The sequence below is a fragment of the Aspergillus melleus genome (genome assembly GCF_016097325.1).
Source record: "Aspergillus melleus strain CBS 546.65 chromosome Unknown contig3, whole genome shotgun sequence".
NCBI lineage: Eukaryota > Fungi > Ascomycota > Eurotiomycetes > Eurotiales > Aspergillaceae > Aspergillus > Aspergillus melleus.
The window spans coordinates 1,971,100-1,998,533 of NW_025763372.1; the positions used below are offsets into that span (position 1 = coordinate 1,971,100).

General features: G+C 52.9%; 10 protein-coding genes and 1 non-coding gene across 12 annotated transcripts; 4 read left to right on the plus strand and 7 right to left on the minus strand.

Moving 5' to 3' along the window:
• Positions 1-882: 882 nt before the first annotated feature.
• Positions 883-1,545, minus strand: LDX57_005727 (mitochondrial 37S ribosomal protein uS7m; the record flags this gene model as incomplete). Its single annotated transcript, XM_046087413.1, has 2 exons — positions 883-1,305; positions 1,378-1,545. The coding sequence occupies 2 exons, from the start codon at positions 1,543-1,545 to the stop codon at positions 883-885; spliced, it is 591 nt and encodes a 196-aa protein (XP_045943380.1).
• A 189-nt stretch (positions 1,546-1,734) lies between these two features.
• LDX57_005728 (uncharacterized protein) lies at positions 1,735-2,121 on the minus strand (the record flags this gene model as incomplete). The annotated part of the gene is made up of 1 exon (XM_046087414.1): positions 1,735-2,121. One exon carries the CDS (start codon positions 2,119-2,121, stop codon positions 1,735-1,737), a length of 387 nt encoding a protein of 128 aa, XP_045943381.1.
• Positions 2,122-2,832: 711 nt separating this feature from the next.
• VCX1 (Vacuolar membrane antiporter) lies at positions 2,833-4,301 on the minus strand (the record flags this gene model as incomplete). The annotated part of the gene is made up of 3 exons (XM_046087415.1): positions 2,833-2,905; positions 3,008-3,852; positions 3,921-4,301. The coding sequence occupies 3 exons, from the start codon at positions 4,299-4,301 to the stop codon at positions 2,833-2,835; spliced, it is 1,299 nt and encodes a 432-aa protein (XP_045943382.1).
• Positions 4,302-5,967: 1,666 nt separating this feature from the next.
• Positions 5,968-9,679, minus strand: LDX57_005730 (UTP14 family protein). The gene is made up of 2 exons (XM_046087416.1): positions 6,704-9,679; positions 5,968-6,618 (listed from the first exon to the last, which is right to left on the minus strand). The coding sequence occupies exons 1-2, from the start codon at positions 9,422-9,424 to the stop codon at positions 6,436-6,438; spliced, it is 2,904 nt and encodes a 967-aa protein (XP_045943383.1). The 5' UTR covers positions 9,425-9,679; the 3' UTR covers positions 5,968-6,435.
• Positions 9,680-9,770: 91 nt separating this feature from the next.
• On the plus strand, positions 9,771-10,237 carry MRPL27 (mitochondrial 54S ribosomal protein mL41; the record flags this gene model as incomplete). The annotated part of the gene is made up of 2 exons (XM_046087417.1): positions 9,771-9,953; positions 10,025-10,237. The coding sequence occupies 2 exons, from the start codon at positions 9,771-9,773 to the stop codon at positions 10,235-10,237; spliced, it is 396 nt and encodes a 131-aa protein (XP_045943384.1).
• Positions 10,238-10,839: 602 nt separating this feature from the next.
• On the plus strand, positions 10,840-15,214 carry HUL5. Of its 2 annotated transcripts, XM_046087418.1 has the most exons (2): positions 10,840-14,173; positions 14,247-15,214. In XM_046087418.1, the coding sequence occupies exons 1-2, from the start codon at positions 11,159-11,161 to the stop codon at positions 14,916-14,918; spliced, it is 3,687 nt and encodes a 1,228-aa protein (XP_045943385.1). In that variant the 5' UTR covers positions 10,840-11,158; the 3' UTR covers positions 14,919-15,214. The 2 variants fall into 2 exon arrangements, with proteins under 2 accessions (XP_045943385.1, XP_045943386.1); XM_046087419.1 differs by having other exon boundaries at positions 10,840-15,214.
• Positions 15,215-16,004: 790 nt separating this feature from the next.
• On the plus strand, positions 16,005-18,453 carry pab1 (polyadenylate-binding protein; the record flags this gene model as incomplete). The annotated part of the gene is made up of 3 exons (XM_046087420.1): positions 16,005-17,501; positions 17,568-18,217; positions 18,297-18,453. 3 exons carry the CDS (start codon positions 16,005-16,007, stop codon positions 18,451-18,453), a joined length of 2,304 nt encoding a protein of 767 aa, XP_045943387.1.
• A 527-nt stretch (positions 18,454-18,980) lies between these two features.
• LDX57_005734 (transcription factor domain-containing protein) lies at positions 18,981-21,545 on the minus strand. Its single transcript, XM_046087421.1, has 2 exons — positions 19,833-21,545; positions 18,981-19,750 (listed from the first exon to the last, which is right to left on the minus strand). The coding sequence occupies exons 1-2, from the start codon at positions 21,437-21,439 to the stop codon at positions 19,078-19,080; spliced, it is 2,280 nt and encodes a 759-aa protein (XP_045943388.1). The 5' UTR covers positions 21,440-21,545; the 3' UTR covers positions 18,981-19,077.
• An 80-nt stretch (positions 21,546-21,625) lies between these two features.
• Positions 21,626-21,738, plus strand: LDX57_005735. Its single transcript has one exon. It is a non-coding gene; the product is annotated as a tRNA-Leu (tRNA).
• A 241-nt stretch (positions 21,739-21,979) lies between these two features.
• LDX57_005736 (uncharacterized protein) lies at positions 21,980-23,133 on the minus strand (the record flags this gene model as incomplete). The annotated part of the gene is made up of 2 exons (XM_046087422.1): positions 21,980-22,815; positions 22,884-23,133. 2 exons carry the CDS (start codon positions 23,131-23,133, stop codon positions 21,980-21,982), a joined length of 1,086 nt encoding a protein of 361 aa, XP_045943389.1.
• Positions 23,134-23,282: 149 nt separating this feature from the next.
• On the minus strand, positions 23,283-27,409 carry LDX57_005737 (ankyrin repeat domain-containing protein; the record flags this gene model as incomplete). Its single annotated transcript, XM_046087423.1, has 2 exons — positions 23,283-26,257; positions 26,308-27,409. 2 exons carry the CDS (start codon positions 27,407-27,409, stop codon positions 23,283-23,285), a joined length of 4,077 nt encoding a protein of 1,358 aa, XP_045943390.1.
• Positions 27,410-27,434: the final 25 nt, after the last annotated feature.

A 27,434-nucleotide genomic window follows, 5' to 3' on the forward strand; every position in this document is an offset into this window, starting at 1 on the left:
CAGTTATCGATGCCGGATCGCGATCGCCGGCCTGAGGGTCAGGAAGCAAAGGATATTCGGCAAGTTCGATGCCTTGATCGGGTGAATGGGGTGTTAAGTCGAGGTCGTGAGAAGAGGCACCCGTCGCAGAAGCGATGCGTGCCACGTTTCGTCCCGCAGCATTCGACGACACGGTGTGTGCGACGGCGAAGAACCGAAGGATGCAAGGAGGGAGGGGTAGGAAGATAAAGCGGCCTTTTTCAAGGCGGCGCGACGCAGGTGAGCTTTTGAGTCTCCGCAGACACTAGCTGACTTGGGCCTCTAACTTAGAGTCTAGATAGTAGTAGCGGAGCGTAGCGAATAATGGCAGCGGTGGTACATCGGAGAAAAGCGACCGGGATGTGGGGGCGAGCAGAGCCAGGGAATTAGGTTTGGTACATTATCATAGGTGGGCAGGTAAATCATCTGGACACGCTCATGACTTCCAGACTTTTCAACAAAAAAGTGATCAGCTCAGGGGAGGACAAGAAGTCAATGCGAGCAGGTCAAGGATCCTCCGGGTCACCTGTCAGGGTCCTCCCCTTTCGGGACGCGGTTAGTCATCCAGCCGATGGCCCCGGATGTCAGGCTCCAAGTCTCTACGATGTAGTATACCTAGTAGTAACAGTGATCAGAGCCGCTGATGGGTTTATCATCTTGTTGAAATGTACAATGATAGTAGTATTTCTCTCTCATTGTACGGGGGTCAGTTCTTGCACTTGAGACACTTCCCCTCATCAACTAACCAAAACCTCGATCATAATTATACACAGGTCGCACGAGGCTTGATTATAGCATGCCAAACAAATTAAAGACCACAGACTCCAACGTATCCCGAATTGAATCTCACCAACAGGCTCCCGTTTACCGTTTGCGAGGGACGAGGTTGACGTTCATACGGGCGGCAACGGCAAGCTTGTTGGTGTGTTCCTTCTTCTCCCAGGCGCCACCACGGCCCTCAGCAACGGCGATAAGCTCGTTGGCGATTCTCAGGGCGAATGTAGTGTCCCGTCGCTTGTCAGAGGCATCGATAATCCATTTGATCGCGGCCCTTCGCCGTTGTCGTACGCGGAGGGGAATAGGGACGTTCACGGAAGCACCTCCACCGGCAATACCCTTTTGCGACTTGAGTTTGAGAAGAGGAGCGACGGAGTCCACAATCGTAGTGAGGTAAATGACGGGGTTCAAGGGGAGTTGAGGAGCCGGGGGTGAAGGAAGGAGAGGGCGTCTAGGGCTGATCTGCGGCGGAGAGGCGGTGCGCAGATGGGTTAGGATAAACTCCATATCCTGTATGATGATGAATTAATGCTATCAGCAATGGTCTAAACACAAAGAAGGGGGGGTTCTTGGTTCTCTTACCCTCTGAGCCCTGCTCTTCTTACCATCCCGCATGATCAGGTTGGTGAATTGGTCGATCACGGAGTCGTATCTCTTGCGAAAGTTCTCCGTCTTGGGGAGGGGACCAGGGGCTTGGAATTTAAGGCCGGTATGCAACTCCGCCGCTTGCGCGTTGACCTGGGAGATCATGTTGGCCACCACGGCAGCCGCCGGATCATGGGCGTCCGGAGTTTGGCCTTGAAGCTCGGATTGCTGACGACGAGCGAACGTCGAGAAGGACCGCGAGCCAGATGGTCGCTTCATCTGATCCTGCATGACCTTGGGGGCATGCTTCTGCGCTTCCTTGTCGCGCTGGAGGATCTATATCGGAATCGCCAGTCAGAGACGTCGAGACAAGAAGTCACCGAAGTATCTAGTATTGGAGTCACCCACCTCTGAGATCGGAGTACCCTGCTCCAATTCCGGGCTGGCGGCGGTACCGTCACACTTCTTGTCCATGATCTTGGTCACCTCCGCGGCCTCCTGGCTGACATGGGGTAGGGGATCCTCGGTCGGGCCCTTGAGTCTATCGGCATCATCCTTGTTGTCGGAGCCCGAGGAGTTCCATCTCCTTTGTGCTAGGCCAGAGTTCACCGCATTGGGCTTGTTAACGTTGAGAGCCGTGACGATGCTGCGGCGAGAAGGGTGATTCACAGACGGCGTCGAGGATTGACGGAGGACAGGGACAGGTGCCCTCACGGTGAAAAGGTTGAGACGAGGCGGCATTCTGAATCACACCTCCAAGAAACCCAGGTCAAGGTTAGAAGAGGATGGATGATGGCGACGAAGGGTTCAATCTGCACGCCGCTGCAATTCCTTGGATAATTGGATTTTCCTCGCATCCGCAGCTTAGTCATCCAGTGCCAAGAGTCCGCTGTCGGCCGCCCCCATGAGATCATCGATGTTCAATTCCATGGAAGATCGAGTTCTTATCATTTCCGATATATTTTCTGATCCTATGAAAACAGATTTGAAACCAGACCCAATTTCCCATTCCAACCTTTTCCGCGTCCTAGGTCACCTAATGATAACAAAACCAGAGAAAAAGAAAAAGGAAAAGAGAGAGAGCCGCCTATCAGCGTACAAGCCATTCAACACCAAACGAAAATGAATAGACTGACCCGCAGTACAAAACCTCAGGTAACTGCTTGCACATCACAAGACTACATGAGTTTAGAAAGGTTGTAAAGAAAAAAAGCCCACCGTTGACAACCAGCCGTCATAAGGAGAGCCTGAGGCACTAAGGAGCGATAGAAGATTTCGATGGCTGCGCAGATCAAGAAGAGAAGTGCGAGACCACATCGGGTTAAATGAGAAATTTGGACCGACCAGGCCAAGACATGCAACAGAAACAGAGATAAAAGAAAAAAGTGCGGTATGCACAATGTGTAGACGTAGGTGGCACTTTGCGGTTCTGTAGAACACATCGCAGGGCACTCAAGGGTTGAAGAGAGCGTCTTCATTCACATTATCCGGGTAGACGTAGAAGGCAAGTGCCAGAATGACATACCTAAGAACGAAGAACGAAGTCAGTTTAAATCAATCAACATGTTCAGAACAGCCTCTAAGATGAGGGGAAAAGAGGGGTAATATGGAAGGTGCCACGACATACATTCCCAAACATAGCCCGCCCTCAAGGTAGTTGGACTTTCCGTCCTGAATCAGGAAGGTCACAACCAGGCCGGATATGAAGAAGGCAACGGTTTCGAAAATATGGAAATGAAGGGTCATCTCGATGTTCATGATCCAGCCTAGGATGACAAGGAACGGAGTCACGAAAAGGGCAATCTGCAGACTGCTCCCGACGGCAACCCCAATGGCAAGATCCATCTTGCCTTTCCAAGCAACGACCACCGCCGTGACATGCTCCGCAGCGTTTCCAACGATAGGGATAAGGATCAGACCGATGAAGGTTCGGCTCATGCCCGTCTTTTCCACGATGCTATCGATGCTACCGACAAGATAGTCGGCACAGATGGCCACAAAAATTGTCACAATGACCAAAGCTACTGTAGCAGCCCACGGACTGAGCAGGTGCTCCTCTTCAGCTTCCCCCGAGTCCTGGCCTTGATTTTCTGCATCGTTGTCGGAGTTGGCTTCCTCGAAGAGTTCCGCGTGGGTCTTGAGTTGGAAGTAAAGATACATGACGTAAAGAATCAGAAGGATGATGGCTGTCCCGTGAGACAGAATGAGGATATTCTTTTGAGTTTCCTTCGAGTTTGTGGACGACGAAAGGGAGGCGTAAAGCGTTGCGGGGATAATGAGGGAAGCCGATGCAACCGTCATGAGAGAAGACATCGTCGACGCAACCGTGCTGTTGAAGGTTTGCTCGGAGTAACGAAGACCGCCAACAAAAAAGCAGCAGCCGAGCACAAGTAGAATGTTGGATAGGATACTACCAAGCATGCTGGCCTGGACCACGCGGATCTGTTTATCTTTGAGGGCAATGATACTGACCTAGAGATTGTCCAAATGGTCAGCTGAACGCCCAACCATGCAGCGAAGGAGGAAAGAAGAGTACATACGATCAGCTCTACCGCGTTACCGAATGTGGCATTCATCAGTCCACCCAAAGCCTGGCCCATAGTAGCTGCCAGCTCTTCGGTCGCAAAGCTCAGCAGGGAAGCAAGCGGAATGATAGCCATGAAGTTGAGGGCGAATATCACGGTACTGTCCCAATGGAGGGCCCCAGCGATGATACCCAGGGGGACGAAAACGAGGAGCAGGTTGACATAGTCTCGAACGAGGGTGGACCATGTCAAGTGAACTGCTTGCGCCGGCCAGTAACTCCAATGGCGGCGATGTTTGTGTCGGGGACGAAGTCCTGAGTTAGCTCGATTGATATCGCTGATCAAAGCTTCTCTTTCATTGGGCTCCGAAGAACCATTTCCTGACAGCCCCGTCATTGTCCGTCTAGACCCCCAGCTATAACTTCGGAAATTAGAGCGAAAATTCTTCGACGCTATACGGAATGACCGCGAGAATAATTAGCCTCTTCTCTTCCTCCTTCTCAGTGCAGACAACTAGAATAGCCGTGAGAAAGCTGCAATGGGGGCTACACCCCAGAAATAGCGTCGAAGATAAAAGGAAAAGAATTTATACAAGAAACATTTACAAATTCAACGCAACGGGCCAATGGGGGAGGGTGCGCAAAAAGGTTAATAGTGGGAAGCAGCGCAAGATTAAGGAAAGGTAAATGATTAAGGAGAGGAAGGAGTAAAACCAACCAACTGTACCACAGGAGGCCCAGAAAGATGAAGAGCAAAAAGGGTGATGGTATGGAGAAGTCAAAAGAAGGAATTATGAGTGGGTGAGGGAAAAGAAAAGAAAATAGAGAAGAAAGAGGTAATGGTGATGGAATTGGAGAAGGGAGATCTCTAGCACGTACACATCGGGAAGGACGGTGGCGTAGGTGTGACAATCCGGAACCACACTCAGCAGTATCGAGCAAATGATCAATGGGGGTCTTTCAAGTCTTGGACTCTTGAGACGGGACCAAAGGAAGGATCAATTGGCGAACTAATCTGGAGTGGGGGGGGGAAGTGTGATGGTGGTGTGGCTTGTCGGGTAAAGAAAGTATCTTTGATCTTGGATGATTTTTTCTTTTTCTTTTCCCAAAAAAGGTTAGCAAACCCGTAAGAGGGGAAATGAACGGCTCAATTGTGTCGCAAATCGCAAATCGCAAATCAAGAGTGGCTCGAGTTGGACAAGATTCCGGTCATTCCAGGGATCCTTCTGTTACAGAATGGTTAGTCTAGCGCACCAGACAGGACTGATGGGGGGCCGCATTAGTGGAGTATACATTTTCTGAACCTGGAAATGTAGAAGAATAGCGCCGAGAGCACAGCCTCAGATTTAATCATTCAACGTTCAGGGATGAGCAAGCAAGTGCATAAGAGCGAGAGTCCCTGGTACAGGCTAAGACTTTGACCAAGTCTGGGCAAGAGACCGGGGGGGTGGTTGCTTTTTATCTGGAATTTGGTCGTCCGCCAAACCTAAGCAACCTGATGGCCGAATGGTGACGTTGACGGGGTTGACGATAGCAGAGGAAGAGAAAGGATGATGCCCAACAGAGATGCAGCCAAAACAATTCAACGCTGGCCACGCATCAGAGACAATAACGACGGCCAATGACTTGAGACTTGAGAAGTTGAGAGTTAGCGAGCTGGCATAAGAAATGAATAATAATAATAAAAAGGCTGGTCGCGGGCTCGCAAACAGCTTGCTTGCTCCGTCGGGACTAGTGGCTGACTGTATCGGGCATAGTATTGTCCCAAACGGGAAGGATGCAAACCTTCCCCTTCAGGCCATTCCCGACTGAGACGAGTCTGGCTCCACCGGAGAACTATGCAGATGTCTCATCATCTTTTGTCTCATGTCTGATGTCCGATGTATGTAGGCGCTACGGAGTATACATACCCGGAATTCTTACTCCTATATACGGATAGACAAGTATGTAAAACTACTCCTGATGAATACTTCCGATCAATTTCCCCCTCTTCCGTACCACCACCCTCAAAAACTCAAACTCAAAGCGAGATCACAGATGACGAGGTCCCCGCCAAGGTTGGCACTGCCACAATGGCGTCCCCACCTGCCTGCATGAGACATTTTGCAGTTTCCAGTGGTTTGAACCACTACTGAAACCGTCCGATGCTAACTGGACCGGCGCCACAGTCAAATTAAAATTATCAAATAACTCCGGACCCAGAACCCAACAGACCACCTGTTCCTCCCGGGCGGTGTAAACTGTATAAATCAGAGAGGATGAGTTGCCGGCCATCCCCCAGGCAGTCAGGCACCTACTACGGTGTGGATCGAGTATAAACCTCTAATTAAGCATCACAATAACCTTTTTTGATGGTATCATCTCAACCGAGGACCGTCACACGATCCAAATCTATAAATATGATAGGCATAAAGCACAGAAACTAAGAAGAGAACGCAGGAAAAGATCGGCATCCCATGGCATCGCTTGACTTCGTTTCTTGTCAGTCGCAAATGCCAATAACTTAGTTGCGGTCAACAGGCCGAGCAAGATCATATCGTGGGCTTCTCCATCGGCTTGATGATGCCCTGCTTGATCATCACGCGAGGCTTGGTTGCGCCTTGGAAAGTCTCCTTGGTAGACCACTCGGGGCCGATAGGCAGACGCAACGATCTCTCGTACTGCTGCCGAGTCTCGAAGGGGTGAGGAAGTTGAGTTGCCAAGTACTTCTTGTTCTAGAGCATTGAAGACAGCCGGGTTAGTATCGGGTGATCGAGTACAGGGGAACGGAGAAATATGTTAAACTGGGATCATCCTTACCTTCTGGATTCGTTTCTCGTTAATGATGACACGAGATAGTTTGGCATCCTTTCGGTTTTCGGGCTTCACACCCTCGACAGTGGTGATCGAACGCTTCTGGCGCTTTTGCTGTTTCTTGCTCACGCCATCGCCCGCCCAGCTGCCCCAGCCGGGCATGGTATTGTCAATCACCTGGTCGCCTTCATCCTTAATCGTGTCCATCTTCTCGTCTTCGAAGTCTTGTACAACCTCATCCCCAGCGAATGCTCTCTTCACGAGATCATGGTTCTTGAGGAGCACGGGGACACTTTCCTCGTCGCTATCGTTGTCTTCGTCCGCTTGTTGGCTCTTCGGGGCAGCGGCCGCCGTCTTTTGGTTCTTGGAAGAACTCTTGGGTCCTGAGTTCTTGGGTTGGGCATCATTCACCGCGATGTCAACGGTTTGCTGCGAGTCATTCGCCGTTGTGCGACGGTTGTTTCGATTCGTCTGAACCAGCCATGGATTTTCCTCCGAATCGTCTTCTTCCTTTTGCTCCGAAAGACCACCTGCGGGACGACCGCGGGACTTGTTTTCGGAACGAGCCGGTTTCTTTTTGTCAGGACGATCAACAACGATATCGACGTCCTCATCGGCGCCTTGTCTGTGGGCCTCTTCGTCGTCGGAACCCGGGGCCTCTTCAAATTCGTTGCGGTTAAGTTGTTTTGTATTACTTCCCTTGGCCGACTTGTTGTTTTCTGACTGGCCAAACTTGCGCCGACCGACTTCAGACTCAGCTTCTGACTGGGACTCCTCTCCGTGAAGCTGTCGGTTGAGCTGCCGGACTTCAGCATCGTTCTGGGCCTTGCGAGCGGCCTCGGCATTCTGCATGAATTTCATGGAGAACAAGTTGGCATGGGGGCCCTTGGCCTCAAGCTCGGCATCTTCATCACCTTCCAGCTCTTTCAACTTTTGGTGGATTTTGCGCTTTTCCTTCTCGGCGCCAGCCTCCTCATCCCAAGGATCGTCGTCGTCCTCAGATTCCGAGCTCGATGACCCGAGATAATCCTCATCACCGTTGGTAACACGCTTGCCTTCGATTCTCTTGCGCAGCTCTTCCTCTTTTTGGGCGAGGTCGGCTGCACCAAGTCGGGCATCCTCATCCCACGCCGTCCGTCCGGTCTGTTTCAGACTCTTGGCCCATTTGCTCTCTTTGTGCTTCGAGCCCATTCTAGCCTCGGCTCTCCGGCGGTCGTTGGCCTCCTTATCTTGTTCATCCATATCGACCCCAGCTTCAAGGAGAGCCTGCCGTTCCTGCTGCTCCAGCTTCTCGCGCTCCTTCCGGTGCACGCGACGGTACGATTTGCTTTTGATTTTCTTAATGCGCTTTGCCCGCACCTCTTCTCTGAACAGCAGATCACGTCGCTTCCGCAGCTCCGCCCGACGAGCGCGAATTTCCTCAATGGGCAATTTCCGGGCTTGTAGCTCTTCGAATTCTTGCATCTGTTTCTCGCCATCTTTCTCGTTGTTTTCAGCAAGACCACTCTCCACAAGAATATTCTGGATGGTACTCTCGAGATCGTTCCGAGGTTGGGTAGGGCCCATGCGATGGACCTGCTGACCCTCGGGGTCGGGAAGGGGAAATATTAGGTGCTCGGCTCGTCGGTTTGCCTTGACCGTGTCCAGCCAGCGATTCAATGTTTCTTTGCTTTTCTCGTAGGCCGCTTCACGGTCCAGCCGGTCCTGTTGGCGCTTGGGAAGAGGAGCATCCAATTTTCCCGGGATGCCGGATGACGGCTTTTTAGACGAGGCTTCAGAGTCCACATGCTTCAGGGAGTTCTTCAGGCGGGAATCCGTAATTGATGGCAAAAGGTCGGCAACGGTGAGTTTTTTAGTAGACGTCAACCCAAACTCGGTCGGATTGGCATGCTCTTGTCCGCCAAAGGTCTTTTTAGTGGACTTTTTGGTAGATTCCGGTTCCATCGAGTTCACAAAGTTCTGTAGTTTTGAGAGTCCAAGCTCATCGTCGCCGTTCATTTCGTCATCGGACATGGACAGTTCACTTTCCTCGTCGGAATCGCTGGCTTCCTCGCTTTCGGAGTCGGCTTCATCCGAGTCTTCTCCTGCAGCGGCCTTCTTTGCCTTGGCTGCCGCCGCAGCTTCCTCTTCCTCCTCGGCCACGTTCATATCCCAGGCGGTAGTCAGATCGATGGCATCTTCTCCGAGGTCATCCTCATCTTCCTCCTCGTCTTCCTCTTCTTCTGACTCTTCTGTATCCTCGGACAACGTAACTTTACGGGCGCGCTTCTTCGTCTCCGCGGTTTTCTTCTTGGGCTGGTTTTGGTTTTTTGAGCTTCCGCGGAAAGTAAAACCCTCGAATCTTTCCTCATCGCTAGAACCCATGGCTTCGTCACTGTCCAAATCACTGTCGTTGTCACTGTCAACCTCTCCTATCCTCCAACGGTGTCCTTCGCCGTCACTGCCGGCATTCTCATCGAACTCGCCGCCTTCGTCGCGAGTGCGACGGCGCTTGTTATCGGGTCCATCGGAGTCGTCGTCCACGTCATCCTGGCCGCCGGAGTGTCGCTTGCGCTTGATCAAATCATCGTCGTTGCCTAGTCGATTCCGTCGGATCTTCGGTTTATAAGGGAGTTCACTCTCGGCGATAGCAAAGGCATCCAGGGCCTGGCGGCTTTTTCTCTTCGGCTGTTGCTTCTTGAAGGACTGGTCCTTAGGGCCGCGCAACTGGGTTTGCCTGCGAGGCATGGTTGCGGGCGTTCTCTCTCAAACAAGTCCAAATAGAGTATAATGATTTGAATGGTAGAGTGGGATCAGGTGTTCCAGCAGCGCCAGCCGACGCTCCGTGGCAATCGAAAACAAGAATTGGGCAGGAATTTGTAAATGATTTTTTGTTAGTCTTGACGGGCAAAAAAAAAAAAAAAAAAGAGAAGGGAAGAATCTTGGCGGAGCGCGGAGCTCACTAGCGCCGCCCGCCTTTTTCAGATCTTTCTTCCGACCTCCGAAACTCTTGTGGAATCCCATAGTCAAGTCCTCCGCAACGCGGCCGAGTGCGTCCTCTAGAATTAATCGCACCTCCAAGCTCCTCGTCACGATGTTCAAGCCTTCGCAACCGATGATGGCGCGTTTGCGCCTGACCACCAAGCAGGTCAACGGCGGTTATTATAAGGGAAACCGGTCCGGCTCCATGGGTTACTTCGCAAAGAACGGCACCTACGTGATTGACTGGAAGAAAGTCCGCACCTATGCGGTTCCGGAGAACCTGGATGAGTTCAAGGTACGATACCGATTGAAGAGTCGGGGACTTTTGAGAGGCATAAGGATTGAAGGCTGACGTGTGCTTGACAGCTTACCCCGTTCGTGACGAAACGCATGGCCCCGACCAAGGGCAAATACATCAAGGATCTGGAGCGGAACGGCACGATAATCGCTGCGCAAAAGCCCTTCGAAGGGAAGGAATACTTGGACATGTGGGCATCCGACAACGGCCCTGAGGTTCTTGAGCAGGAGCGACTTGAACAAGAACAAGCGACGAGCGAAACCGTCTCAACCCGGCAATAAACGACTCATGGATTTTGTGGGTGGATGGGAGGAATTGACTGCGAGAACTGAGGCGAGGACAGCGGCACTCTTGGTTACGCCATGACCCTTCATAACCTGGAACATACAGTGGAAGAGGTACGCGTTGCCGTCTCTGCGCTTCCATCGGCTCGTCTCGCAACCATCGTTTGTATGATATGTATATTATATGTCCGGATAAGGTGGCCCAACTGGACATATTCATGTAGGAGCTATGGCCTCCGTCTTTTGTGTCACCGGGAGATTCTGATCTGTTTATTGGGTCCTGGCGTCTTTTGGTTCTAGCATTTCAGGAACTACTTTTTTTTTTTTTTTTCTCTTTTACTTTTTTTGTTTTGACTTAGATCTACCCTACTATGGAAATAGAGGTTTCAGAAACGGTTGACTGGGTTGATCATCGGTCATATCTAGTATCTATGTTCATGACAAGTAGACTATGACTATAAATATATCCGCGTGAAGAGTGAACCCCCACCAACTCACCAGGACATATTTATGATGTGACGACTGCCAATGGAGCACCTCCATCTCAATGGAATTCAAACAAAATGCCAACTGATTAATACCAAACACTGGATCGTTCGATGTGGCGTCTTGTGCGTGGCAATAATCTTCTGGGCGGGACATGTTCCGTCGGCCCTGCCGGGTAAAGTGCGTGTGCCGAAGTGTAGAAGCTGGCCGGAAGCTCAGCGATCGATCGTCAATCCCGTCATGGCCCAAAAACCTCCCTCATCTCAAACCCAACGCTTACGAGACCCGAGCGCTGCCCATCCTTACGTTGCGGCATGGAGATGCTGCCATCCTACTTCTTCCTTTCCAGAAGTGCCCTTTTTAGTTCATGAATAAGGGTTTTCCTCATCCCAACCGACCTCTGAATCCTCTCCGCGCATCGAGCCGAAAGCTATGTTCCAATCATTCACGGGTAACTCCCGCCGTCCCCGGCAAGTTAATCTCGGAGCTCGCAATAACAACCCGTTCGCCGCAACTCCCTCCGGTCGACAGAATCCCCATGCTTCCGGCTCGCAGAACACTCTAGCCATCGCGCAGCAAGAGCGACTTCTCAGACAACAGGAAAGGGAACGACTGGGCGCAAGTCGAGTGGTCCAGCGGACATGGCGGGGTTATCGGAGCAGGAAGATAACGCGAGGGAGATGGCGATTAGAGTGGGATGCAGCTGAGGCACAGAGGATCCAAACTGCTCCTCGCTTCGAAGAGCTGGCAGAGAGTTCGGATGGTGTCATGCCGCCCCCTATTGCATACGAAACGGCGGCAGATTGCTGGGCACAGCTGCGACTACTGGTTCAGTTCCTGGAGCCGTGGAATAGCAGCGATATTGTTCGTTCGGTGGCATTTTCGAGTTCATTCCAAAAGACATGGAAGGAGCTGCCGACCATTGCCACTGAAGGAGAATGGATGACTCCGCTGAAGCGTCTGGCACGGCTGACCCTGCGCATGCTTCACGCAGCTCCTTCGTCGACGATGCCGGCGTTTGCCATGCGCCCTTTGCTTGAGCTGCTGGGGTTCCTCACGGGCTTAATACCCAAAGAAGTGGCACGAACAGCCCGAGAATACTACGCTGTTGTGGGCCACCTCACCAGGAATATCAAAGACATCTCCGGCAGATTCGCTGTGTCCACTGAGGACCTGGCTCAAAGTGTGCTGGCACTGCTGCGACCGATCACGTCGGAGACCCTCACGGCCTATGAATGGTTTGCCAGGAGCTACCTGACAATCCCCGATCTGACCGCCCATCTCAAGTCGCTGGATGACTTGGCAAATAACATCAATTATAAACTGCTCACGTCTGCGTTGGGTCCTCTACAGTCGCAGTTCAGAGAGCGGCCCCAGGGCACGGACGATGTAGAGTCCCGTCTCTGGCTGCTTGCTTACTTCATTTTCTTCCACCGATATGCTCTGGGCGGCCATGCCGGACTTCAAGCCTCAGAGCCCGGCTTTGTCCAGGTTGTCTCCGAATTGTTGAATTCCACGGCTGTGTATATCTCGCGGCGACTGGACTTTGACGACGCCCCTGAGCTGGACGACCCGTCCCAGAGAGCGCCTTTACATCCATTCGTCAAGGATCAGCTTGTCAGTCTTATCAACCAGGCGAGTATCACCGGCCTCCTCTCCCAGCTCCAGTCTACGCACTTGTCGCAGGGTGATCTTGCCGATGTGCAGTCGGACGCTTCGCGGGAGGCCAAAATTCTGGCTACGTATGCTTTAACCCTTCTGCGAGTGTTCCCCCGGCGGGGCGACGATATCCGCATGTGGTTGTACCTAGGGTCGGCCAATTCGAGTGATCAGACCGGAGATCTTTCGGGATCGCGGATTCCGGCTATCAAATACTTCTGGCATGCATCTCGGTCTAGTAGAATATTTGCAGCTATCTGCCAAGATTCAACAAAGGTTCTGTCTCTGTTGAAGCCTGCTGTGGAGTCGACCGATTCTAGGCTGTCGGCCCTCTCTCAGAACGAGAGAGATGAAGAATGGACGATCATCCTGCTTTTCCTCGAGCTTTATACATTTGTTCTGAAAGTGATGGACGACGAGGAATTCTTTTCGAGCGAGTCGTCGTTCACTGCGTCGTCGAACACGCGCGTGTCCTGGACTAAGGAGAGTGCCCTACCACTGAACGATATTAAAGATATGACGGTGTTCCTCAAGAATCTCGCTTTCACCTTGTACTGGAACTCGGCAGACTTGAATGAACAGCAGCCCACCCAGGAACCTGGCAGCATTCGCAATTACTTCAGCTCTTTAACCCCACCCTCCGATTCCGTCACAAGTGTCAGGGATCTGGAGATGAAGAACAAAGAAAAGGGCCTGGCCGGAGTGACTGGTATTCCGCTCGATTATTTCAAGGGTCTCGTTACGGGTCTATTGAGAATGATTCATGAGCGCGATTCGCGGCGGAAATTCCTTCCCGACGGGCATTGGCTGATGACGAATCGCTTTGATATGGAGGGCTTCATCCCTGCTGTCGTTGCAGAAGAAGAGAACCGACACCAACTCCAGGACGAGGATGAAGATGACGAGCAGGACGACTTAATGGGCGATTCCTACTACGAGCCTTCACCGGGCCTAATCGGTACCGGTCGTGCCCAGCAAACTCGCCGAATCGAAGCCCTGCGACGGCGGCAGCAGCAGGCCGCCCGAAGAAAGCAGCTGGAGGCCGTGGCCCCGAGACTGGAGATTTTGCGGAACATGCCGTTCTTTATCCCTTTCACCACCCGCGTTCAGATATTTCGAGAATTCATCTTCAGAGATCAAATGCGCAGACGGCAAGGATTCATTGATCCGGACTCATGGCGCATGTCCGTGGCCCACGCGTCCATGGGACGCATGATCGATGGGCATCCGGCCGTGCAGGATATCTTGGGTCGGCATCATGCGAACATCCGACGCGAGAGCGTCTTTGACGACGCCTTTGACCAGTTTTACGAACTAGGAGAGGGGTTGAAGGAGCCGATCCAAATTACGTTCATCGACAAATTCAACACGGCCGAGGCGGGAATTGACGGCGGTGGCGTGACGAAAGAGTTCCTCACCAGCGTGACCAACGAGGCTTTCAAATCCACGAGTGCACTAACTCTTTTCGAAGAGAATGATCAACACCTGCTCTACCCTAATCCAGCCGCCGTTGAGCAGCGCCGAGAGTTCCTGAGACGGACCGGCTTCGTCGAGAACAGCCCGGAATGGAGTGAGCAGGTTCGTGATTTGCTTCGACGGTATGAATTTTTGGGGCGAGTCATCGGAAAGTGTCTCTACGAGGGCATCCTGGTCGATGTCAATTTTGCGCCGTTCTTCCTACTGAAATGGGCCCTGACCGGCGGCACGGGATCGGCACAGAGGGAAACCGCCTACCGCGCCAACCTCAACGACCTGAAGGACTTGGACCAGGGGCTTTACCAGGGATTGGTAAGTGAATCGCGAGATTAGCTTCTCGTTGAGCGGAGCAGGACTGAATGGCTGACTGGCATCGGAAATTTAGCTGCAATTGAAGAATTACCCCGGCGATGTAGAGGACTTCTCCCTGAACTTCACGGTCAGCGACACGATTTCCCTCCCCGATTCGACTAGTCGCACCATCACAAGAGATCTGAAAAGCCACGGATCCGACATTCCTGTGACGAACCAAAACCGACTTGTGTATATTTCCTACATCGCGCGGTACCGTCTTCAGGTGCAACCGGCTCTCCAAACCAACGCCTTCCTTCAAGGTTTGGGTCAGGTCATCCAGCCCTCGTGGCTGTCCATGTTCAACCAGGCGGAACTCCAGACACTGGTTAGCGGCGAGTCGGGCGACATCGACGTGTCGGACCTGCGACGGCATACGCTGTACGGGGGCGTATACGTGATCGGCGACGATAAGGAAGAGCACCCGACGATCAAGCTGTTCTGGGAAGTCATGGAGAAGATGAGCAACGAGGAACGACAGAAAGTGCTCCGTTTCGTGACCTCCACTCCGCGGGCGCCCCTGCTCGGATTTGGCCATCTGAATCCGCGATTTAGCATTCGAGACTCCAGCGAGGACCAAGAACGACTGCCTAGTACCAGCACCTGCGTGAATCTCCTCAAGCTACCCCGTTATAGCAGCGCTACCGCACTACGGGAGAAGCTTCTCTACGCGGTCAACTCGGGGGCCGGATTTGATTTGAGTTGAAATTGATAGGATAGGTGAGACGGACATGAATCGCACATAGAAAGTAGGTGGTGAAAGGGAGAGAGAGTGAATGATGCAGTCGAAGAACTGTAAGGTGAATGTTGATAGTATACCTACTCCATACTCCATAGTAGTACACCGTACCTTCATACCATGAGTACCTAGCGATAAGCCCTATCGACACCTGACTGCATCCCGTGATTTGCCGCTAAGAACGCAGCAGCCCTAGTCCTGTTCGGGTCTAGTTTGAGTCCCTCCCCCAATCAGACCGTGGGAAAAATCAAAAAGCATGACCCAAAAAGAAAGAAAAAAAATTAAAATTCCTTTGACTTTTCCAGAAAAGAAAAATTAAAAAATAAAAAAAGAGGATTTTTTTTTCTTCCGCCTCCTCACTTTCCTTTCTTCTTTCCTTCTTTCTTTCTTCCTCCCCCTCCAAAACCCTTTCTGCTGCCTCTCCAGCACATCCTTTCTTCTTCCTATTCCTTTTCTACATCCTCTTTTTTCGAAAATTATCGAAAAAAATATTAAAAAAAAACCCGGAAAATCCAGAAAAAGAAACGTTGTCAAACCAAGTCTCCATACTTGATTTGACTCTTTCCCGCTTGTGTGTGCGTGATCCCTAAGGTTTTGTTTCTTTCGCTGCCCGCCTTTCTCTCCCCATCTCGAGGTGATCGTGATTGTTTGTCTTCGCTGTGTTGCGTTTCGTCCCTTGTTGATTCACTCGCTCTATCTCTGTCATGTTGATGCTGTGATCTGGACTCGCTCGTCGGTCGCGCTGTATTCACGATCGATCGCTCTTGTTCTTTTTTGCTTTGTCCCGCTTTGTGTGTTGGTGGTTGTGGGACAGTTGAGACATCCTCCATCTCTCCTTTGACCATTTACCCAACAGGGTTCGGTGTCCTGGACTGTCTGTTCTACCTACTTGGATCGAGCAAACTACCTTACTTCGGTCCACTTTTCTTTCCTGCTATCAAGAGAGCCTATCCATCCCACTCTGCACCGGTTAGAATCTCGTGCTAATCTCAGCCTGCCTGCAAACAGATCCAATAAAACTACAAAAATCCAAAGAAACCTCAAATCATCAAAATGTCTGCCGACGCTGCCACCACCCCCGTCGCCGACAACGCTGTCAACGGCACTCCCGAGACCAGCACCACTCCTGCTGCGGCCCCCGAGGTCACCGCGGTTGAGAACTCCTCGGCCGCCCCCAGCACCTCTCAACCTCACTCGGCTTCCCTCTATGTCGGTGAACTCGACCCCTCCGTGACCGAGGCCATGCTCTACGAGCTTTTCTCCTCCATTGGCCAGGTCGCTTCCATCCGTGTCTGCCGTGACGCCGTCACCAGACGCTCTCTGGGATATGCCTACGTCAACTACAACAACACTGCCGACGGTGAGCGTGCTCTGGAGGACCTGAACTACACCCTCATCAAGGGTAAGCCCTGCCGTATCATGTGGTCCCAGCGTGACCCCGCTCTGCGCAAGACTGGCCAGGGCAACGTCTTCATCAAGAACCTGGACAACGCCATCGACAACAAGGCCCTGCACGATACTTTTGCTGCCTTTGGCAACATTCTCAGCTGCAAGGTCGCTCAGGATGAGTTCGGTAACTCCAAGGGCTACGGTTTCGTGCATTACGAGACCGCCGAGGCTGCCAACAACGCCATCAAGCACGTTAACGGCATGCTTCTGAACGACAAGAAGGTCTTCGTCGGCCACCACATCTCCAAGAAGGACCGCCAGAGCAAGTTCGAGGAGATGAAGGCCAACTTCACCAACGTCTACATCAAGAACGTTGACCCCGAGGTCACCGACGACGAGTTCCGCAAGCTCTTCGAGACTTTCGGTGAGATCACCTCGGCCACCCTTAGCCGGGATCAGGAGGGCAAGAGCCGTGGCTTCGGTTTCGTCAACTTCTCGACCCACGAAAGCGCGCAGGCCGCCGTCGAAGAGATGAACGATAAGGATGTCCGCAGCCAGAAGCTCTACGTGGGCCGTGCCCAGAAGAAGCACGAGCGTGAGGAGGAGCTGCGTAAGCAGTACGAGGCCGCCCGTCTGGAGAAGGCTTCCAAGTACCAGGGTGTCAACCTGTACGTGAAGAACCTCACGGACGACGTTGACGACGAGAAGCTGCGCGAGCTTTTCGCTCCCTACGGCACCATCACCTCCGCTAAGATCATGCGTGACACCAACCCCGAGCGCTCCTCTTCCCCCGAGTCCGAGAAGGAGAAGGAGAAGGACTCCAACAAGGAGAACGAGAAGACCGAGCCCGCCGAGGCTGAGAAGTCCGAGGAGAAGCCTAAGGAGTCCTCCGAGGAAAGCGACAAGGAGAAGAAGGCCGAGAAGGGCGACAAGAAGCTGCTTGGAAAGAGCAAGGGCTTCGGTTTCGTTTGCTTCAGCAGCCCCGACGAGGCCTCCAAGGCTGTTACCGAGATGAACCAGCGCATGGTCAACGGCAAGCCCCTCTACGTTGCTCTGGCCCAGCGCAAGGATGTCCGCCGCAGCCAGCTCGAGGCCAGCATCCAGGCTCGCAACACCATCAGACAGCAGCAGGCTGCTGCTGCCGCCGGCATGCCCCAGCCCGTAAGTTTTTCTACAATCTCTTGTCTCGAGATTTTGTTGTTCACAGCTTGCTAATCACGTATACAGTACATGCAGCCCGCCGTTTTCTACGGTCCTGGACAGCAGGGCTTCATCCCTGCCGGTGGTCAGCGCGGTGGTATGGCTTTCCCTCCCCAGCCCGGTATGGTGATGGCCGGCATCCCCGGTGGACGCCCCGGTCAGTACCCCGGTCCTTTCCCTGGCCAGCAGGGCGGACGCGGCATGGGTCCCAACCAGCAGATTCCCCCCAACTTCGCTCAGGGCATTCCCATGGGTATGCAGGGCCCCGGTGGCCTGCCTAACGGCATGGGTTACCCCCAGGCTATGGCTCAGGTTCAGTTCGGACGTGGCGGTGGTGGTCGCGGCCAGGTCCCTGGAATGCCCAACATGGGCCAGGGCATGCGCGGCCCCGGTTACGGCCAGGGTCGTGGCGGTGTGCCCATCCAGCAGGGTCAGATGGGTGGCCGCCCCGGCCAGGGTGGTCGCGGACAGAACGCTTCTCAGCCCGCCGCTGGTCGTGGCGAGGAAGCCGCCGCCGGTGGTGTCAACAGCCAGACCCTCTCCGCTGCTCCCCCTGCCCAACAGAAGCAGATGCTTGGTGAGGCTCTCTACCCCAAGATCCAGGCTCAGCAACCCGAGCTGGCTGGTAAGATTACTGGTATGCTTTTGGAGATGGATAACACTGAGCTTCTTAGCCTGTAAGTTTTTTGTACTCCCCTGTTCCTTTCTCTCTCGCGTCGTATGAACCACGTGCTGACAATTCTGCCCCTTTTCCAGGCTTGAGGATGAGGAGGCTCTGCGCGCCAAGGTCGACGAGGCCTTGAGCGTCTATGACGAGTACATGAAGAACAAGGGTGAGGGCGAGCAGACCGGCGAGGCCGCCAAGCCCAAGGAGGCCGCCAAGGAGACCTCGACCGAAGAAAACAAGTCGTAAACGATGGGTCTGATGCCCGATGCACGGTAGATTTGTATCTGCCAAGGAGTTTTTTGATTCACTTTTTTTTGATGACCTACTTTTCCCATGGATCGAATTAACGATTTTTCTCTTATTTCCTCTCTTACCTCCTCCTCCCCTATCTCCCTTCTATCTCTCTCTTTCCCTCCTGATATCCCTCGGTTCTCAAAAGTTTTGCTTGTTTTAGCGGTGTCACTTGCTTGTATCTTGTGAGCGACACTCGGTTTTCTGGATCTCCCTTTGATTTGTTTTACCTCTCCTATGTACCGTGGAGATGGAAAAAATGAAATGAATGGAGAATCAGCGAACCATTGGGATCGGAGAAAAAGTTACTCGGATGTCATGGTGTTCTCTTTTTTTTTTCTTACCTTTTTTTCTCTTTCCAGATTTTATGTGACGAGGGGGGAAGTTGTGATGTCTTTTCTCTTCCTATCCCGCTATACGACCTACTCTCGTGCAGTGCTTATCTGACACGAGCGTAATATAGACTTATGGCTTCCTCACGGGATCTTGATCGAGCTTTTCCATTCTACGTAGACGTTTAAAGTAGTATGTAGTCTGATGTCGCAGCATGAAATTCCACCCCTGTATATGCACGCAGCCTCAAAAACTAGGATACTGCTGTCCAAACATATCCATCAAATTATCAAAATTCGCTCCCTGCAACAAATCCGCCATACTCAGGTCGAAATCCATCATCGAGGTTGCCGACCCTTCGGGAAAGAACAGCCGATCCTCGTAATCCTGATCCTGGTCTAGAGCCGTGCGGTGCGGATCAGATCCCAGTAGCCTCCCCGCTGTCTCGCCGTCATCACTACCGAGGCGACGATTGTCCAAGATGGGCTGGATGTCAGAAGACATGGTGGGCATGGCAGTTCCGATCTGAGTAGTATGGTTGTTCCCACCAGCAGGAACGGGAGTTACCGATAGCTGTGCCTCGGGATATTGGCCACGCAGAGGGGAGTCGGTGGTCGACTCAACACGTCTTCGTTTTCGGCTCTCAGTGTCGATATTAGGGTCCGTTGTTGTTGTCGTTGAGGGCGATCCGTCTCGTTGTCTTTGTGCTTGTCTCTCGAGGGGGAACCTTGGTTGGGAACTGGGGAGGTCTCTACGCAGAGAAGGGGTTCTGGTGGAGGTGGAGGTTGTAGATGGAGATGTGAACTGGTGGTGGTGGTGGATGTTGTGGGCGAGCAAGGAGAGCGCGCGATGGCAGTGTTTGGCTGTTTCCCATTGCGTGGACATCAGGTGGAGAAAGTCGAGACATTCGGAGATTTCTCTACCGTGGATGGGTTAAGGATTATACTTTCTTTGGACAGGAAATATAGGGTCGAGAACGTAAAGGAGGGAAATGAACTAACCTAGATGCCTTTTCTAGAACATACTGGCGCAACTGACACGCAAAAGCGAGTACCAGTCCGGCCATCCAGGCTGCGGATAGGAAACCAGGCCAAAAGAGGGCCTGGCCGGCATCGACCTGGGCCTTGAGGGCGGAGAGAATCTCCCTAGCGGCGCCAATGCAGGTCTGAAGGCCAGAGGCGAACTCCGCGGTTGACGGGCTGAGGGAGAGTGAGGGGCGGTGAATCAAGAGGATGAGATGTTGGTAAAGGACGGTGAAGAATGGGCCGAAGTTGAAGGGAGTTTCGGTGGAGGTCGTCGGTACGGATGGCGTTGGGACACCTTGCAGGTCAGCGGAGAGGCTGTTCCACCATTTGTGCACGTCGGTGACGAGAAAGAGCACGGAGCTGCGCCGAACGGAGCGCACGAGGATGGATTTGTGGAAGAGTTCCAGTGCTTGCCCGGTCAATTTGCCAGATTCGACGTAACTGGCGAAGGCGATTTCTCGCCTGTGTTGCTGAGACTCGGAGTTCCAGCCCGAAATCGGGGGTCTCGTGGGGATCATGGGTGCGGTGGTGTCATACTCATGGCGAGGTCCGTTGAAGCTAGGATTCTCGGTATGTGGGCTTGCTACGCTCTCTGCTGTCGGAGCGGCAGGAGGCAAGAACGAGGGCCATTCCCGATTATAGGCTCCGGGGATATGGATCTCATGGGCTCCCGGAGCGCAGACATCGATATCTGAGTCCTGGATCCCCAGCGGTAGGCCGAGGGCCTGGCTGAGATAGCGGTCAATGGCGTATGCTGACCAGAAGATTCTCTTGCGCAGCTGGCGATCATGCGAGGAGAGTTCCCTGTACCGGAACGGACAGCGGTGGAGACCAGCATGCAGCATGGAGCGTAGCATGCACCCGCCTACGGTGGAAGCGGTGCGAAGTGACATTTTGGCCACGAGATACAACTGCGAGGCGAGCAGCGCCTGCAGAGAGGGGAGGTCATTTCTGCCCGTCAGCGTGCCGAGCAAGGTGTGCATGCCACTAGGAGATCCGACCCGGGATTCCGCAGGAAATTGGAGATCCGGACGCAGGTGGCTAGTCAGGTTAAAGACACATTGGAAGATGGTGGTCCAGCAAGCACTCCGATGTGCCGAAGAGGGCGAATGGGCAACATCCCGGCTGCCAGGTGAATAGAGCAACTCCATGGCCTGTAGAAACGTCGGCCCGTGCAGAAATGGAAACAGCGGGTGCCAGACTTTGAAATAGACCATCATCAGCTGGCGGGCCGTGTCCAACGGGGGAGCATTCCCCAGGACCGCCGCCACGGTAGGATCATATTCCCACTGGCCTAGGGACGGCTGTGACTCTGTCACCGCGGGCGATGCTTTGGCAGAGGCCGGGACTGAACGCCTGTCATGAGGCGAAGCATCACTGCCGAGAAGAGTATCTTCTGGCTGAGGAAAGTCCTGGGTAGATGAAGCGCCAGCCGGTCCATCCAAATTCTGCGAGAAAGCCTGTCGAACGGTCTTGATGAAGAAAACGCCGCTAGAACTGCCGACGAACTGACTCTCGTCGTTGGACTGGGCCGTCAGGGAACCAATCTCCGAGGGGCCAGTTGTGAGATTGGAAGGCTCCATGGTGGTAAGTACATGGCGCCTCTCACGAGGAGGGATTTGTGATGGGAGGAATGGGCATTTGGGGAGAGGTTGTCGGAGTTAAGAAACGGGATGCGAATGAAGTTGGAGAGAAGAGAGAAAATGTCAGTGGATTCAAGAGTTACCTAGGGTTATGATGTCAAAGTCTAGGCTCCTTCTTCATCAATTGGCAAGATGGCCGAGCGGTCCAAGGCGGTAGGTTAAGGTTCACCTTAATTCACAACTCATCCGAGTTTCCTACTCATCTCACGATGGCGTGGGTTCGAATCCCACTCTTGTCATCTCTTTTTGCTTTTGGCTCTTTTTGCAAACGCTCTTTCTTCTGTTGGTGTTGCTGCCTATCATCCATTTCCTCCTTTTTTTCTTTTCTCTTTCTTGCATTACATTTATCCTTTCTTACCCCTTTACAGCCCCAGACATGCAAATATGTATCCATGTTTTCATGGAGTGGCTCTACGGCCAACGATATATATTTCTGCACGGGTGCAAACCCTAAGCGACTTATTTACAAACCCCTCTAGACTATGCCTTAGCCAAACCTTCAATCTCTGCACAAACAGCATCCACCACGTCCTGCGTATTCGCATTTCCTCCCAAATCCCTCGTCAAAACACCGGCCGCACACACCCTCTCCACACAGCCCATAAACGTCTTCGCGGCCTCCTTCTCCCCCAACCACGCGAGCATCTCCGCCGCCGACCAGAACGTCGCGACGGGATTCGCCACCCCCTTGCCGGTAATATCAAACGCACTGCCATGCACCGGTTCAAACAGCGACGGGCTCTTCCGCGTCGGATCCAGATTACTCGAGGGCGCCACGCCGATGGAGCCGGCCAGCGCGGCCGCCAGGTCCGAGAGGATGTCCATGTGCAGGTTCGTGCCGACTATGGTATCCAGGGACTGAGGCTGCGCGACCATGCGGATCGTCATCGCGTCCACCAGCATCTTGTCCCAGGTCACGTCGGGGAAATCCCGCGCCACCTCCGTGGCGACCTGGTCCCAGAGCACCATGCCGTTGCGCATCGAGTTGCTCTTCGTCACAACCGTCAGGAGCTTCTGGGGCCGTGACTGCGCTGTCTCGAATGCAAACCGCATGATTCGTTCGATGCCTACGCGCGTGAACATGGCTACTTCCGTTGCCGCTTCCCATGGCTGGCCGACGTGGCTGCGGCCGCCTTGTCCCGAGTACTCGCCCTCGGAGTTTTCGCGCACAAGCACCCAGTCGATGCCGTCTTTGGCCGTCGTCAACGGGCATTTGGTGCCCGGGAAGGTGCGCACGGGGCGCACGTTGGCGTAGAGCTGGAGTGGCCCACGGATGGCGAGGAGGAGACCCCAGAGGGAGATGTGGTCGGGGACGTCTGCAGGTGAGGTGTCAGTGGGAAGTGTAGGGGATGGCTGAAATGAGGACTGGCGGGGAGTATGTTACCTGGATCGCCCACGGCTCCGAATAGCGTGGCGTCGAACTGTCGTAGAGTGTCAAGGTGGCCTTCTGATACATAGCGACCGTGCTTCTTGTAGTACTCGGTGCCCCATGGAAGGTGCGTAAAATCAATGTAGAAAGTTCCCAGCGTCTGCGCTAGCTTCTGGATGACCTGGATTGTGGCGGCGACGACTTCGGTGCCGATGCCGTCGCCGGGAATAGAGGCGATGCGGTAGGTGGGTGCTGTTGAGGTCATCGTAGGGAAAGATAAAACAAGTTGATATCTTGAAAAGCATGCATGATACTTGTGAGGAAGGATAACGGCGAATATATAGCATGAGCGGCTGAAGGGAGTTGTACGGGACTGGGATTCTGCCTGAACGTTCACCCGATGGACCCAGGCACCTAGGGCTGCTCATCCTTTCTCTCAAATAATTCCAAAATCCCCTCCTTGGCATACGTAGTCGCAATGTCAAGAGCACTGAGACCCGCGTGATTTTCTTGCCTGGGGTTGAGCCCCCTGGCAAGTAGCTCCTTGAATAGAACCACGGCATCGCCCTCAGAGTCCCCGTCGTTGTAGTAGCCATACCGACCATCGTAACTTCTCCGCGCAACGGCATGTAGTAGCGTGTCCCCTGCATTATTGATCGCAAAAACATCATGCTGGTCGAACATACTCCGAATGTCCGCTAGACGAGGTGCATCGACGGTGAAGAGTTCACTCCGGTCTTTCACTTGTTCCACATAGCGGAACAATGGGGTGTTGCCAGCGTTGTCACGAGCATTACAATCACAACCCGCGTCAACAAAGCGCCGATACAGTCGTGTATACTCGTCGAAATAGTCAACCGGGTCTTCAGCCGTGTCGGGGGGACTCGAAAGCATCAATACCGGAGCAATGAGGTGCAGGGCCGTTTCACCTTCCGGGCCGGTAAAAAGAGGGTCTGCGCCCGCAGAGAGCAGCGCCTTGGCCACTGGAAGTCGCTTACCATAGTACCCATTGCTTAAAGCGTAGCAGAGCGCGGTGAGACCCGCACCGTCACTTGTTAAGACGGAGGCCCCGTGCGATAAAAGGAGTGGGACAATTTCCGTAAAGCCTGACGCGGTGGCAGCATGAAGAGGACTTGAGCCTTGGTGGTCGGTTATATTCACGTCGACGCCGGCCTCGATCAGCTCCCGTGCTGTAGCTATAAGTCCACGCCTAAGACTAAGCGTCATGACTCGTGAGGAGGATGAAGATGAGCAGACAGATGCCATTAAGGGCGTGTGGCCCTGGCGATCCTGCATGTTGAGGTCGACGTTGGCTTTTAGGAGTGGCCCGAAGTATCCAGCATATCTGGCTATTGTGTGAAGTACGCATCCATGACTGCCACTGAGATCCACCAAAGGGTCGGCGCCGTATTGGAGCAGGAGGCTAATGATGGCGTCTTTGGTTTGTGTCCTCTCTGAATCAAATTCGCGGCCTTTCGACGCAGCTGCAAGTAAAGGCGTCTCAAATTCCTCGCCCTGCTCTAACCATCGCTCACGTTTCGGCCGGTAAAGAACTTTTGGATCTGCACCAGCTTCCAGAATAGCTTTTGTAGCATTCAAGTGCCCGCTTCGAATGGCCGCGCATAGGGCGGGGGTCCTACCGAGGGATATGCTGGCACCATGGTCGAGGAGTTTCTTGATAATGTTAGACCTTCTCCCTGACCCGAGAGCAGTGACAAGAGGAGTCGTTTCTCCGTCCGATGACAGGGCGTTGACATTGACACCCTGTTCTAGGAGCACCTCTAATGTGTGGTCTCTCCAGAAGCCCTCGCTCCCATTGCCTCCACTTCTCCTACCCATTAACGCACATAGCAGAGGCGTTCGTCCAGAGCCATCAGGTACCTCAAGATCTGCACCTGCTATATGCAGAAAATGCAATGCAGGTATATGCCACCATTCTCTCCCAGCTGCGAAGACATGAATAGCCGCATATGATGGATTCGGTAGGCCATGAGGGCCCTTGGGTTCTGTGTATACAGCATCCACGTGTGCGCCAAGATCAACTAGCAGGTTAACAATCTGGAGATTCGAATGCACTCTCAGTGCGGCTGTATGGAGTAATGGAGGTGACAGCGTGTTTATGTCGGCCACATACGGTGACATTGTCTTCAAAATCGTAGTCAAGCCCCAATAGGCAGCTGTATGCATCGCTGTAAGCCCAGCGGTGCCCAAAACGGTAGGATCTACACCAGCCTCGAGGAGAGCTTTGACTGCTTGATCAGATCTGAGGTTGACCGCAGTTTCGAGAAGAGAGTGCGCATTGGTTTTGTCCACACTTATATGCTCGGCGATCTGTTTCATGCCCTCTGTCCTAGCCAAATGCCATTGTTGTATGAGCAGAATCCCCGAGTGTCCGCCAATTACCAAAACTGACGCATGACCTGAAGTGGACGAGAGAATATTCACCATAGGCTCACACCCTAGTACCATAGCCATATCATATGGCGTCTCGTTATCCCTGTTTGTGCTTTGAGGGTCCGCACCGGCCGATAGAAGCAGCAAGACCACGTCATGCAACGTACGTGCTTCTTCTTCAAGTGTGATGCTATGATTTTGCCCGACCCTTAGGCTCTGGATGGCGTCCTCTGAATTCGTGTATAGGGAAGCCAAATTGCTCATTGCAGGAGGAATGTCTGATGACAACGTTATCTGGCTTTTAAGACCAGACCCCTGCTTTGACGGACAGTACTCTGCCGTGGCATGGAGTGGCGTCAGGCCTCGATTGTCCCTTGAATTTGGATTTGCCCCAGCTTGTAACAGAAATTGAACACACTCCAAGTCACCAGAACGAGCCGCCTCCTGTAAAGGCGTACGGCCCATTCTATCCCTTATGTCTACAGACCAGCCATTCTCACGGTAGATATCGCAAATGAGGCCAACTGTGTTGCTTTCGGAAGCCGCAGAGGCATAATGGAGGGGTGTGCGGCCGTCGAAAGTTCGAGCTTGTATATCGGCTCCAATACTTGTTAGATGCCATGTAGTAGATGCGGATACCGAAGCAGCAAGATGAATAGCCATGACACCCTTCAGATCCCGAGAATGGAAATCAATCGCGTGTTCCTGCTGCAAGAGAAAGCCAACTTTTTCGATAGTTGTGTCATATCGATCGATTGGCTCGAGGCAGACGGCCATATGTAAAGCCGTGCGACCATGATTGTTGATTTCACCTGCCACTCCACCTGCCTTAACAATGGCGCCTAGATGAACGGCCCCCGTCCGTATCTTACTCAAGCATGCATCGTGAAAAGGGGCATTACCGTCACAGTCAACGGCGTTAACATTTGCCCCTGCATCCACGAGACATGGGAAAATGTCCATTGTGTATCCGTGTTCTGCAGCGATATGGAGAACTATCTGACCATCAGTGATAAGGAAGAAGAGATGCACTAGCATATCATACCTGATTTCTTCTGATAGTCTGTCGCATCGACCTTCGCTCCAAATCTGAGCAGCGTCTGGACAAGCTCGAATTGCCCATGCTGCACAGCAGCGTGGAGCACTGTCCTCCCTTGATCATTCCGAGACTCTAAATCCAAGCCCTTCTCTATGAAAAGCAAAATTGAATCCAATCTCCCCTGACCACCATTCCCGTACCGCAGATTATAGATGCAGGTATTTCCAGCGTTGTTCTTGATCGTTGGGTCGGCGAAAGTCAGCCATTCCTGTAAATGTTTATAATCTGGTAACCACGAGGAGCAAATGTGATGTAGTGCCGTGTTTCCATCCAGGTCTTGTATATTAGGATCTGCGCCATTCCGAATGAGTAAGCCGACGTCAAGACGTTGCGCTTTGGCTACAGAGATAAGGGGCGTCTCTCCATCATCATCTGCAGCGTTGATATCCGCGCCAGCTTGTACAAGCACGCTGATGACTTGTTCGCAGTCGTCATAACTTCGGATTTGATGTAGCGCAGTGCGACCATTCTTATCCCTGGCACAGGGATCGGCTCCATATTTGAGAAGCATTGTCACAAAATGCAATTTCTTTTCCAAACTCTGAGCCCCCGCAAGAAATTGTTGGCTCCATGCAAACAACGGCGTCTCGCCTGCATGGTTTCTCACGTTGACGTCACAACCAGCATTGACCAGAAGCTCTAGACAGCCCTCTACCTCCTCATTGTCATGCTGGGTGCCTAACTTCTCAATATCTGCCCAGCCTTGTAGTGGGGTCAGGCCTCGATTATTGGGAGGCGACTTGATCCTTCCGACTGATTTGCGTGCATATTCCGATGTCAGATGCGCGTCGGCGCCATGATCAAGCAATACGCGAACAGAGGCCATGTGCCGCCCACAGGCAGCCGTGTATAGAGGTGTTTTGCCATTCTCACCCTTTCTATTGATGTTACAGGCAATGTCTGGGCACTCAAGCAGCACGGAAAGCACTTGTGACTGGCCTGTTATGGATGCCCATTGTAAATGAATGTTTTCCTTTTGGGGTGGCTCGAGGTATCGAAGAAGCACGGCAACACAATCAGTATTTCCCAACTCGCAGGCATACTGCATTGGGGATTTCCCTATAGTTGACATA